General features: G+C 38.9%; 1 protein-coding gene across 1 annotated transcript; it reads right to left on the minus strand.

The window, feature by feature from the left end:
• Nucleotides 1-906: 906 nt before the first annotated feature.
• On the minus strand, nucleotides 907-12733 carry LOC138908463 (uncharacterized). Its single transcript, XM_070199131.1, has 5 exons — nucleotides 12575-12733; nucleotides 2771-2907; nucleotides 2344-2449; nucleotides 1255-1584; nucleotides 907-1212 (listed from the first exon to the last, which is right to left on the minus strand). Exons 1-5 carry the CDS (start codon nucleotides 12731-12733, stop codon nucleotides 907-909), a joined length of 1038 nt encoding a protein of 345 aa, XP_070055232.1.
• Between the last annotated feature and the right edge of the window lie 1852 nt (nucleotides 12734-14585).

Consider the following 14585-nt stretch of genomic DNA (forward strand, 5'->3'; position numbering starts at 1 on the left):
TTGAGGTGTGTAGGGGCAGTAGTTTGATGGATAATTCCATATTCCGAACATATTTCTGCAAACGGAGATTCGTATTCTCCACTTCATTCTTGTATTGCTTAAATGCTTCAATTGCTTCATCCTTACTATTAAGCAAATAAACATAACAATATCGAGTACAATCGTCAACAAAAGTTATAAAATACTTTTTTCCACCACGAGATGGTGTTGACTTCATATCACAAATGTCAGTCTGATTTAAGTCTAGAGGATTGAATTCCTTTCAACAGACTTATAAGGATGTTTTACAATCTTAGATTCAACACATATTTGATATTTTGGTTTATTACACTCGAATTTAGGCAATATTTTTAAATTAATTAACTTTCACAAGGTTTTATAATTGACATGTCTTAAACGAATATGCCATCAATTATTTGACTCCAATAAATAAAAAGAAGCTGAAATTGTACTAATACTGTCAATAACCATTACATTGAGTTTGAAAAGGCCCTCTTTGAGGTAGCTCTTTCCAACATACATATCATTCTTATTTATAACAACTTTGTCAGATACAAATACACATTTATATCCATTCTTAACAAGTAAAGAAATTGGAACTAAATTTTTTGTAATAGTAGAAAAATGAACAACGTTGTTGAGCGTTAACACCTTGCCGTAAGTCATCTTCAGGAATATCTTCCCAAAATCCTCAATCTTGGTTGTTGCAGTATTTCCCATGGAAAGCTCTTCTTCGGGACTAGTAGTAAAGTAAGTCGCAAATGCTTATTTGATAGCACAAATATGTCGAGTAGCTCCAGAGTCAATCCGCCACTCCTTCGGATTTCCAACTAAGTTGCATTCCGAAAGCATTGCACATAGATCATCAATGTCATCACTTTTCTCCTATGTTGGCCTCTCCCTTTTTCATGTCCTTTTTCGGAGACGACAATCAGGGGTTTTGTGACTAGCTTTTCCCCAATTGTAGTAGGTTCCCTTGAATTTCTTCTTGTTCTGCTCCTTAGTGTATCCGAAAGACCTCTTCCTCTTCTTACTTTTTGGAGCAGTCTCATCAACGATATTAGCTCCCCTAATCATTGAAATTCCACGAGACTTCATCTCGGCTGTTTTGTCATCCTCCTCAATCTTGAGACGAATCACAAGATCTTTCAACTTCGTTTCTTTGCACCTGTGCTTTAGATAGTTTTTGAAATCTCTCCATGAAGGAGGAAACTTTTAAATTATTGCAGCCACTTAAAATGCTTCATTCACTACCATACCTTCAGCAATAAGGTCGTGAAAAATAAGTTGAAGCTCTTGAACTTGGGTTCCAACGATTTTGTTGTCTATCATTTTATAGTCTAGAAACATGGCAACCACAAACATTTTCAAGCATGCATCTTCAGTCTTGTACTGCTTCTCAAGTGCGTCCCATATTTCTTTCGAGGTATTCATAGCACAATAGGCATTGTACAGGTTATCCTCCAAAGCACTTAGGATGTACCCTTTGCAAAGAAAATCTGTATGTTTCCATGCCGCAACAATCATAACCTTCTCATTGTTTAGCATATCGGCAGCAGGCACTGGAGGGTTTTCACTCGTGAACTTTTGCATACCAAGTGTGGTAAGTCAAAAGAACACCCTATGTTGTCATCCTTTGAAGTTGGATCTAGAAAATTTCTTTGGGTTTTTGGTCGGTGGTACAACAGTTCGGCTTGACGAGGCTATCGTCATTGCAGAAGAATTTTCATTATCAATTGTCATTTCTCATTGTCCACAACAGAAGATTTCAATTAATGGCAGAAAATAGAACAGTAAATAATATTGTAATTAATGATAAATAATACGTTTAATAAACAAAACTGAAGTTTTGTATATATTGTTTCACAATAAAACGATGAAGTTTTTATATTCTTCAAATCGTTTCTAAATTTTAATACCCCGATGAAGTTTTTATATCTTCAATTCAGAAATAGAATAATTTAGACAGAGTAGAAAATCACAAAGGTTTTATTCTCCAAATCAGAATATAGATTACAATATATTAATAATTTCCTTAAGATTGTTAATACTATATTTGATAATTTCGAGTGTAATAAAATTGTTAGTAATCTGTAATACTTTAATATAATATAATATTACGAAACAGTAAATTTCTATAATATAAAACAGAAACAAGAAAAAACAAAAATAGGAAGAAACTGAAGATTATTAGAAACCAGAATCAGTAATATATTTTGAAATAAAATTGAGCCCACTGAATGCACAGTGTGTCCTTAAGAAAATTATTTTCCTCAAGTACCCGAGGTGTTGGAATATTCTCCTCCCATAATAGAACGGTTTAACTCACCAGAGTATCAGTACCAAATATGACGGTGAAACAGCAAAGCACTCAAGGCTGTAAACCGCACTGGAATTTAATTGTGCAGAAGAGGGAGAAAAAGTTGAGAAAATTTTGTTAGAAAAGATTCTGAGATCAAGGCATATTTATAGCGATTTTCTGACACTATTTCTGAAAAGTTTGCAACCTTTGAGAAACAACCATAGATGTTGAAATAGGTGGGAACGATTCCCATTTAAAATATTCGGGAAAATTAATTTAAAATAATCCGGGAAAAAAATGAACTGGGTCGCGTCGCAATTCTTAGGTTATTTTGGATTGACTTTTCGTTAATTAATTAAATAATTGAAAGAAATTTTGTCCAAAAAGATTAATCAATCAATCGATCTTAGACCGAAGCCGAAGCCAAAATCTAGCCGAGCGAGCGAGCGACGACGACACGAGGCTTACTTTCTTTCCAACCCATTTAACACCAAGGGAAGTGCTTTCTCAATATAAGCACATTCACTTTTCTTTCCACCACGAGTGAGGGACATCTTCTCTTTCCAAAGCAAAAGAGAGCTCACTTTCCCTTCACTTTCATCCCTCTATTTGCCATTCACCAATCTTTTAATCCCAACAGTAAAATCATTGGCTACATAACTATTCGAATAAGCGAAGTTTATTTTCATATTCCGTTACAAACTAGAGTACATATAGAATTTACATTCCATTATTGCTAAATTCTATTGATGAATTTCTTAAAAATAAATTATAGGTATTTTATATAGTTCAAATAAAGAAAGAATTTAGATAAGACAAAATCTTAATTGATTTTAAAGTACTAATATACTTAGTTCAAATAAAAAAAGTTATAATTAAAATTTTAGTTGATTATAAAATTTTAAAATATTAAGAAAATAATTTAATTATAATTCTGTTTCATATAAAATCTATTAAAAACTGGTAGAAAGTTGGACAATCAATACGGAAATAAGGTCCAATGCAACCACATCGAAATAATAGAAGAATTAGCCTCACAAAAGGTTAAAGCTCAAAGTCTAATGCAAAAAAGTGATTATTCAACCAATGTTCACAATAAGGATGTATTGGTTGAATAGGTAAATGTAAAATTTATATACAAATACAATCAATGCAAATACAAAGTTCACAAAATATTAAAGAATAATTTAACTACTAATACAAATACATGAATGCAAAATTTAACTACTAATACAAATACGTGAATACAAAATTTAACTACTAATACAAATACGTGAATACAAAATTTAACTACTAATACAATAACTTTTTGCTCAAAGAAAGAGAACCTAAAACCCTTAATTTTGCTATTCGAACAAGGCAAAGTTTTGATGATGAAATTTTTTAACTGTAGCTTCTTTTGTAGAAGTATCCAGGTATATAAAATTATGTAAAAAAACTTATTAGAAAAAAAAGACTTTTAAACGAAAAATAAGTTCAAAGAGCTCATTTCCATCGAATATATTTTATAAAAAACTTAATCTGTCAAAGTAACGACCTGACTGGTCGTTTTGAGCTGTGGCGCGTCGTTCGGCTGTTTTATCCATTGAGTAGCTTCACTTTATGTATTATGACTTGCACGTGTGGTTGGTTTTGGTTTTCGAGGAGTTCACAGTTGATTTGGAAGAATAATTCTCAATTCGGAAGCTTTAAGTTGGAAGAGTTGACCAAGGTTTGATTTTTGATTAAACGGCCTCAGAGTCGGGATTTAAAGGTTCCAATAGTTTCTTATGATGATTTTGGATATGTACGTATGTTAGAATGGAGTTTCTGGTAGACCGAGAGAGTTTCAACGCTTATTTTAGAAAGTTGACATTTAGAAGATTTTTGAATTTTCTAACTTTTATATGAAGTGGACTTTGGTATTATTGATGCCCGTTTGGGTGTTCGAGCCTTGTAATAGGTTCGTATTGTGATTTATTACTTGTACATAAAATTTGGCATCATTCCGAAATGTCTAAGTGTGATTCGGACGTGTTCGGCAAAGTTTGATGTTTGAAAGTTAAAAGAAGGATTTTGATCGTCGATTCATAGTTTTGATGTTATTCGTGTAGTTCTGAAACTTTGGATAAGTCTGAATAATGTATTGAGACTAGTCGGTGTGATTGGATAGGGTCCCGAGGGCCTCAAGTGCGTTTCAAGTTAGTTTCAGATCATTTCTTCATATTTTGTTGTTGTTGTTGCTGGTTCTGATTTTGTTCTTCGCGAATACGGAGGGGCGCTCGCATTCGCGAAGAAGGAATTGAGCTGGAGGATTATTTGATCATCGCGTTCCTGATGAAGGTCCTGCATTTGCGAAGGTGTGAGGCAGATGTGCATCGCGTTCGCGAAGGTTCGCCTGGTAGAGCTTCACGTTCGCGAGCCATATCTCGCGATCACAAAGAAGAGTTTTGGAGCGGGTGCTAGCTGTGCTCCGCGAACGCGAGCAGACTGTCGCGTTGGTGGTCAGAGGCGGACCCAGGATTTGAGTATCATGGGGGCACCGCTTTAAAAATAAATAAAAAAAGCACAAGTTATACAAGCTAGGATTCGAACTTGGGTCATCAAGAGAGTCTAGGTACTTAAACCATTCTACAAACCAGCTCCTCTATCCAAATTGTGTGAATTTTGGGGGCCGCATAAAATCTTTTAGTGGTCCTCATTGTATATATATATATATATAGTCTTTTTGCCGAAACTAACGGGTTCCGGTGTCCCCCCTTGCCCCAACGTAGGTCTGCCCCTGTTCGCGGTGAAGGACCACCTGGTAGTGTATAAGTTTGGAAAGTTGGATTTTGGGTCATTTTGTCTCAATTCTTCCATGGGAGTCATTTCATCATCCATCATGTGGTAAGTGAATTCTTACACATTATGAGCTAAATACATGAGTTATATATGGATTTAAACATGAAAACCTTTAGAAATTGTGGGTAATTGAAAGAAAACATAGAAATGGTAAATTTTAATTTTGACCATGAAATTAGACATGAAATTAGGAATAAATTATATATTTGAGTTTGTGGTGTTATGAGTAATGTTTATCTTCGAAATATTTTGGAATTCAGGCACGTGGGCTAGGGGGTTCACTATGTTAACTTTTCGAGTGGAGTTGGGTATTATTATAAATTATTAAATTACGAGTATTGGAGTATATTTTGATTGGTTTGCAAGTTGTTTGATTAGCTTTGGATCATTCGGCATCGATAAGAGGTGTTAGAGAGGTGTTGGATTCGGTTATGAAATTTCGGAGCGAGGTAAATCTGCTAACATTGTGATGGGGAAATTAACCCATAGATGTTGTATTTGTTATGTGCCACTTGTTATGGGGTCTACGTACGCACGAGGTGACGAGAGTCTGTACGTAGCTAAAATTATTCTTAAGTCCGTGTAGACTTAGGACTAAATAATGTGATATTTGAATTACCTGAGCTCAACTTGTTAGTTTAATTACCCAAACCTTGTGAATGCAATTTGATTAGAGATCATGTTGGGTCGAATCTTGATACCTTGAGTCTTTTGGTGGGATATCCAATTGCTGGTAACAATTATGATTATTTTATGTTCCTATTCTTGTATTGCAAACACGTGATCCGTAATTCGATAAGTTTCTTCCTTTCCTGCAGATCGGGCTTGTCACGATCTGAAATCTCAATCTCGGGATTTGTGATGGCGCCTAACATCCACTTGCTAGGCAAGCCGACGTGAAATAAGTAATTAACCAATTTTAACCGTTAAAAATAAAATAATAATATTCAACGAGAAGTAAATGCCAAATCTAATACAGTGCGAATATAAACCACGTGATACTAACTACTCCCAGAAATCCAGAGTCATAAGTACACGAACAACTAAAAGTCTACAAACATAGTCTGAAATAAATAAAATTGGTCGAAAGAGATAAACAGTAAAAGTAGGAAATAGTCTGCGAATGCCAGCAAATCTACCTCAAGTCTCCGAAGTGAATGTGATCCGAGCCGACGCACCTCAAGCACCGCTGGCACCAATACCAGTATCTGCACAAGAAGTGCAGAAGTGTAGTATGAGTACAACCCGCACAATGTACTCCGTAAGTGTCGAGCCTAACCTCGACGAGGTACTGACGAGGCTATGACAAGACACCTACGTAAAAATCATGTACAAGTATATTTAAAACAACAAGATAATAAGAAGAATGATAGAATATTAACTGGGAGAGGACATGCAAAGCAGAAAATATCATAAAAACGGCAAGTGCGAAATCATGAAATAACATATCCCGAATTAAGCAACAATATAATCAAGTAAATCACCAAAATCGGAAATCAAATAAAACAATGATATGAAAATGGTACATCATCACCTTTCAAGCTTTTATTCTCGTCCTCACTATGTAATATCATGAAGATAGTGGCACGACATCACCCTTCGTGCTTTTACTCACCAACACGGTATTACCCTTCGTGGTTTTACTCTCAAATCTCTCAATATATGATCATGAATGCAAATAACGTTTGGCAACACCCTTCATTCTTCTCTTTCCTCCTCACCAAGCAACAATATAAATCTGAATAATAGAAACAAAGAAGGAAATAATTTCACTTCCAAATATGGTGCCATGATATCAAACATCAACTTCCAAAATATTCAATAGCTTTAAAATAAACAATAAATACGAAATGAATAATTAAAAGAAGTAATAATCTAACCTAAGCATGGATAACATAATTAACGAAATAATAAAATACAAAGAAATAATTTCCACCAGCATGCTTTAACCCAATAACAATGCATAGGTACTCGTCACCTCACATATATGTTGTTCCCACACATAAAATACGTAGCAAATAGATCAACAAGTCTAATTCCTCAAGTGAAGATTAACCACGATACTTACCTCACTCCGCAATCAAATCAATGCTTAACTGCGACTTTTCCTTTAGAATCAGCCTCCAAACCAATCAAATCTAACCAAATATAGTTCAAATAATTAAAAATAAGCTTTAGAAACTACCCACGAGTGAAAAGGATTCGATCTTTAATGACTTAGGAGAAAGTTAACTTCGGACTCGCTTGGTCAAAACATGAGATTCAGACCAAAACCCAATTACCCATTCACCCCTGAGTCCGGTTATGTGATTTGTTTCGAAATCCGACCTCAATTTGAGGTCTAAATCTCAATTTATCAAATTCTCCAATTTCTACCTAAATCACTAATTTCGACATGAAAAAGCATAGATTAAAGGTTAAAAATCATTGGGTGTTTATGAAAATATAAGAAAACAATTTAAAATCTACTAACCAATGAAGTTGGGGTGAAAAACCTCTTCAACATCGCCTCTAGGCCTAGCTCAAACTTGAAATGGTAAGAAATGGGAAAAATCTCGAGTGTTTCAAATCACTGGCGTCAAGTCTTCTTCGCGTTCGCGAAGGACCTGACACGATCGCGAAGCAGCATTGGCAAAAGGCCTTCACGTTTACAAGCCACTCTATGCGATCGCGAAGGCTTACTCCTCCTGCATTCGTGTTCGCGATCCGATGAACGAGTTAGGGAAGAGTAATTGACAGGCTCCCTACTAGGACCCCATAACCCTACGTAGTCAAGAGAGAGGACGCGTTCGCGAAGAGTAAATCTCCCACTACTTCGCATTCGTGATCGGCTCCTCGTGTTTGTGAAGAAGAAACTCCTCCCCATCCCAGATTCCCCTTTGTGATCGCGATGCACATGACACCAGATGTTAGCAACAGCGAAAACCAACAACTCTAAGTTCAAATGGTTTGTAGCCTATCCGAAACTCACCCGAGCCCCTCGGGCCCGAAACCAAACATACACACAAGTGTAATAACATCATACGAACTCGATCGCATGATCAAATACTAAAATAACACCTAGAACTATGAATCGAACATCAAAATGCATGAAATTTACAAAGAAACTCAAGAACTTCGAAATTCACAACCGAGCGTCTGAATCCTATCAAAACAACTCTGTTTTGCACCAAATTTTGCAGACAAGTTTTAAATAGTAAATGAACCTCTACCAAGTTCCAGAATACAAATCCGAACCCGGTAGAAATAAAGTCAACCTACGGTCAAACCTAGAAAATCTTTAAACTTTCAAGTTACTAGTTTTTAACAAATCAAGTCAAATTAAGTTAGGGACTTCCGATTTCAATTTTGGGCATACACCCAAGTCCAAAATCATGATATGGACCTACCGAGATCGTCAAAATATCGATCCATGGTCTTTTACATGAAAGGTTGTCCATAGTCAACTCAAGTCATTTTTAAAGACACGGACTGCGCACGAAAATCAAAATATACTAAACAGAGCTAATCAAGGTCTCGGAACACGAAAATAACGACTAAATCTCAAAATGACCTATCGGGTTATCCCATTCTTCACTTCTGAAACAAACTTTCGTCCTCGAATGGACATAGAAAGGTACCTGAACTGGTGAAAAGGCATGGATATCTACTCCGCGTATCGGACTCGGACTCCCACATAGCTGCCTCGATCGACTGACCTCTCTACTGCACTCTAACAAAAGGATAACTCTTAGACCTCAACTTTCGGACCTGCAGTGCTAGAATGGCCATCGGCTCCTCCTCGTAAGTTAAATCCTTGTCCAATTGGACTGAGCTAAAATCTAATACATGGGAAGGACCACCATGATACTTCTGGAGCATAGAAATTTGGAATACCGGGTGAACTGCTGATAAGATAGGCGGCAATGCAAGATTGTAGGCCATCTCACCAACACTCTCAAGGATCTCAAAGGGTCCGATATACCTAGGTCTCAGCTTGCCCTTCTTCCCGAACCTTATCACACCCTTCATGGGCAAAACCCCGAGCAAAACCCTCTCTCCAACCATGAATGCAACATCACAAACTCTCCGATCGGCATAATTCTTGTGCCGAGATTGTGCTGTACGAAGCCGATCCTGAATCATCTTGACCTTATCCAAGGCATCCTGAACCAAATCAGTACCCAACAATCGAGCTTCTCCCGGATCAAACCAACCAACTGGCAAGCGGCACCGCCTCCCATATAAGGCCTCATAAGGAGCTATTTGAATACTCGATTGGTAGTAGTTGTTATAGGCAAACTCCGCAAGCAGGAAGAACTGATCCCAAGAACCCCTGAAATCTATAACATAGGCACAAATCATATCCTCCAATATATGAATGGTGCGCTTGTACTACCTGTCCGTGTAGGGGTGAAATGTTGCATTCAACCCAACCCGTGTAGCTAACTCGCATTGTACGGACCTCTAGAAGTGCGAGGTGAACTACGTACCTCGATCAGAAATAATGGACATCGACACACCGTGAAGATGAATAATCTCGTGGATATAGATCTCAGCCAACTGCTCTGAAGAATAAGTTGCTGCCACTGGAATAAAATGCGCCGACTTGGTCAACATGTCCATAATAACCCATACTACGTCAAATTTATTCAAAGTCCGTGGGAGACCAACAATGAAATCCATGGTAATACGCTCCCACTTCCACTAGGGAATCTCAAGTAACTCAAACAAACCGCTAGGACTCTGATGCTCGTACTACAAATGATTACAATTTAAACACCGAGCCACATACACAACTATATCTTTGTTCATTCTTCTCTACCAATAATGTTGCCTCAAATCCTTATACATATTGGCGGCACCAGAATGAATGGAATATTGCAAGTGATGGGCCTCCTCAAGAATCAATTCACGAAGCCCATCCACATTGGGCACACAAATTCGACACTACATCCGCAACACCGTATCATCTCCAATAAAAACTCTTTGGGCATCACCGTGCTGCACCGTGTCCTTAAGGACAAGCAAATGGGGGTCGTCATACCGACGCTCTCTGATGCTCTCAAATAAAGAAGACCGAGAGACCATGTAAACAAAAACAAGAGTAGGCTCCAAAATATCTAACCTCACGAACTGATTGGCCAAGGCCTGAACATCTTATGCTAGCGATCTCTCACCAACTGGAATATATGCACGGCTACCTATACTCACAGCCTTTCTACTCAAGGCATCGGCAACTACAATGGCCTTCCCGGGATGATACAAAATGGTGATAGCATAGTCTTTTAAATGCTCTAACTACCTCCGCTGCCTCAAATTGAGATCCTTTTGCTTAAACAAATATTGTAGATTGTGAAGATTTGTGAATACCTCGCACAACATGCCGTAGAGGTAATGCCTCCAAATCTTTAATGCATCAACAATAGTTGCAAAATCTAAGTCATGAACATGGTAATTCTTCTCATGAACCTTTAACTTCCGAGAAGCGTATGCAATCACCTGCCATCATACATTAACACTGCACCAAGACCAATACGCGATGCATCACAATTCACAGTGTATGATCCTGAACCTGTGGGCAACACCAACACTAGGGTTGTAGTCAAAGCAGTCTTAAGCTTTTGAAAGCTCAACTCACACTCATTGGACCATATGAATGGGGCACCCTTCTGGTCAATCTAGTCAATAGGGCTAAAATAGATGAAAACCCTCGGCGATAATAACTTGCCAAACCTAGAAAGCTCTAAATTTTTCTAGCTGAAGTAGGTCTAGGCAGTTCCGAACTGCCTCAATCTTATTAGGATCCACTTTAATAACCTAGGTAGATAGAACATGGCCCAAAAAGGCAACTGAATCCAACAAAAACTCACACTTTGAAAACTTGGCATTTAACTAACTATCTATCAGAGTCTGAAGTACAATCTGAAGATGCTCCTCATGCTCCTCTCGACTGCAGGAGTAGATCAAAATATCATCAATGAAGGAGAACACAAAAGAATGCAAATAAGGCTTAAATACCCGATTCATCATATCCATAAATATTGTTGGGGCACTTGTTAAGCCAAATGACATCACTAGGAACTAATAATGCCCATACCTAGTCTGGAAAGCTATCTTAGGGACATCTGATGCCCTCATCTTCAACTGATGGTACCCATATCTCAAATCAATCTTCGAAAATACTTTGGTACCCTGAAGTTGATCAAATTAGTCATCAATCCTCGGCAACGGATACTTGTTCTTGATAGTGACTTTGTTCAACTATCGATAATCTATACACATCCTCATCGAACCATGATTCTTCTTCACGAACAACACTGGTGCACCCCAGGGCGAGACACTAGGTCTAATGAATCCCTTATCAAGAAAATCCTACAACTACTCATTCAGTCCCTTCATCTCAGGCGGGGCCATATGGTATGGCGGAATTGAAATGGGCTGAGTGCCCAGAGCCAAGTCAATACAGAAGTAGATATCTCTATCGGGTGGCATCCCCAACAGATCTGCAGAAAACACCTATGGAAACTCACGCACAACTGGTACTGAATCTATGGAAGTAATATCTACACTAGAATCACGAATATAGGCTACATATGCTAGATATTCCTTCTCAACCATACGCCGAGCCTTCATATAAGAAATAACCATGCTGGTAAAATGGCTAGGAGTCCCCTTCCACTCTTATCGGGGCAACCCCGACATGGCTAAGGTCACTATCTTGGTGTGACAATATAATATAACGTGATAAGGTAACAACAAAATAGGATGACACATAGGAATAAGTAGACCCCAGATAAAAAAGAACTGAAGCATCTCTATGGAAAACTAGAACAATACCTGTGATGATGCTGTTAGATGGTTGCTCAGGATGGCACACATAAGAACCGCGACTACTTGAAGCACCGTGGGATGCCTGAAACACTGACTGAAATGTCTTGGGAGGATAGCCCCTACAAAATTAACCATTGCCTCCAGACGAGGCATCACTGAAATAACCAGAATGACGAGGCCTCTTCTCAGAATCTGCCCCCTATCCTGTCCACGAACCATCGTGATCCGTCTAGCAATCTCTACGACCCTCTAGAAAGAAATATCATCTCCGGTCTCCTTGGCCATCTGTAGCCTAATACTGAAAGTAAGCCCATCAATGAATCTTCTCACTCTCTCCCTATTAGTAGGGAGTAAGATAACTACACAACGAGCTAGGTCCACAAATCGGATCTCATACTTGGTAACAATCATGCTACCCTACTGAAGACACTCAAACTGCCTTTGGTACTCCTCTCTGAGAGTGAAAGGTATAAATTTCTCTAGAAATAGCTGCGAAAACCGATACCAGGTAAGTGAAGGTGAACCAGCTGGTCTAGTCAGCACGCAATCTTGCCACCATCTCTTGGAAGAACCGGTCATCTAGAACACTACAAAGTCAACCCCATTGGTCTCAACAATACCCATGTTATGCAATACCTCATGGCAACGATCCAAGTAATCTTGTGGGTCCTCAGAAGGTGCACCACTGAAGTGAATAGGAAAGAACTTTGTGAACTTATCCAATCTCATCAATCCCTCAGAAGACATCGTGGGCCTCTCCTCGGTATGTGCAACAGCAACCGGCTGAACTACCATAACTGGCTGGACTGCTGAAGTCTAATATATGGGAGCCATCTGCTCTGGAGTGTGAGTAGCGAGAGTCTGGGCTCCTCCTCCAATTTGAGAGGCAGCTGGTACCACTGGAAATGCATCGTTCAGGGCCACACTCTCCATCAGGCCCACTAAATAGACTAGAGTGTCCTGAAGAACGGTGTGGCTATAAATCCCTCCGGAACGTGAGCGGGTCCGAGTGGTGCAGTCTCAGCTGGGATCTCCTTCTCATAGTCAATATGAGGCTCCACTGTAGGTGTTGTTGTTCGAGCTCTAAACTGAGCTCTGCCTCGACCTTAGCCTCAGCCTGTAACGACCCGGCCAGTCGTTTCGAGAGTTATAGCCCTGTTTTCCCCATTTCTGCTTCCTTATGTGCTTTTCAGCTATATTATGATATATCGGGTTAGTTGGTTCGGGTACGGGGTGGTTTTGGAGTGGATTGAGACACTTGGTCTCTAAAGTAGAAGCTTAAGTTAGAAAAGTCAATCGGACGTTGACTTATGTGTAAACAACCTTGGATTTGAATTTTGATAGTTTCGTTAGCTCCGTTAGGTGATTTTGGACTTAGGAGTGTGCCCAGAATATGATTTGGAGGTCCGTGGTAAAATTAGGTTTGAATTGGCGAAAGCTAGAATTTTGGCGATTTTGGCAGGCAATGAAAATTTTGATATCGGGGTCGGATTGGATTTCTGAAAGTTGGAGTAGGTTCATGGTTTCATTTCAGACTTGTGTGCGAAATTTGAGGTTATTCGTACATGATTTGGTAGGTTTCGACATCGTTGGTGGAATTCAGAAGTTTAGAAGTTCTTAGGCTTGAATCCGGGGGTAATTTGGTGTTTTGATGTTGTTTTGAGTAATTTGAAGGTTCAACTAAGTTTGTATGGTGTTTTAGGATTGGTTGGTATGTTTGGTTGAGGTCCCGGGGGCCTCGGGCGTGTTTCAGATGCTCAATGGGTGATTTTTGGATATATGGAGTTGGCAGATTTTCTAGTGTTATTGCAGATATTTTTCTTCGTCGCGTTCGTGAGGGAGATCTCGCGATCGCGTAGGTCATCTGAGAGGTCAGCTAAAATTGCTCTTCACGTTCGCGAAGATGAAGATGCTATCGCGTAAGGTTATCGGGCAGTGCACCGCGAACGCGTGGGCTAAGCCGCGTTCGCGAAGAAGAAGTGAGGCAGCAGTGGAGTTTGAGTGTTACTCTTCGCGGTCGCGTGAGGACAATTGCGATTGCATAGGTATGAGCAGCTAGTGCATCGCATTTGCGTGAGGTGTAACGCATTCGCGTAGAGTAAATTTCTGAGGGAGCGAAGTTGTTCTTCGCGATCGCGAGGCCTTTTTCGCGATTGCGATTAAGGAAATCTGGGCAGCAATGTTAAATTTCAAAATCGAGGGTTTGAACCCATTTTTCATATTTTGAGCTAGAGACCACGGATTTAGGCAATTTTTGAAGGGATTTTCAGGGAGTTGATTGGGGTAAGTGTTTCTCTCTTGATTTTGGTTAAATTACATGATTATATCTTGATTTGCATCATCGAAATTGTGATTTGGGGTGAAACATAGGGGAAAGAGTGGAAGAGTTCTTGAGATGGAATTTTGAGGTTTTGAAGGGGATTTTGTTATCGGATTTTGATAAATTTGGTATGACTAGACTCGTGAGTGAATGGGCTTTCGGGTTTTGTGACTTTTGTCGGATTTTGAGACGTGGGCCTGGAGGCCGGGTTTAAGCCAATTTTGGGGTTTTTGGTCTAATTGGTAGTTTTTCTTGTAGAATTCATTCCTTTAGCATAAATTAATGGTATTGTACTGATTGTGAATAGATTCAGAGCATTTGGAGGCC

This window comes from Nicotiana tomentosiformis, chromosome 1, assembly GCF_000390325.3.
Source record: "Nicotiana tomentosiformis chromosome 1, ASM39032v3, whole genome shotgun sequence".
Classification (NCBI taxonomy): domain Eukaryota; kingdom Viridiplantae; phylum Streptophyta; class Magnoliopsida; order Solanales; family Solanaceae; genus Nicotiana; species Nicotiana tomentosiformis.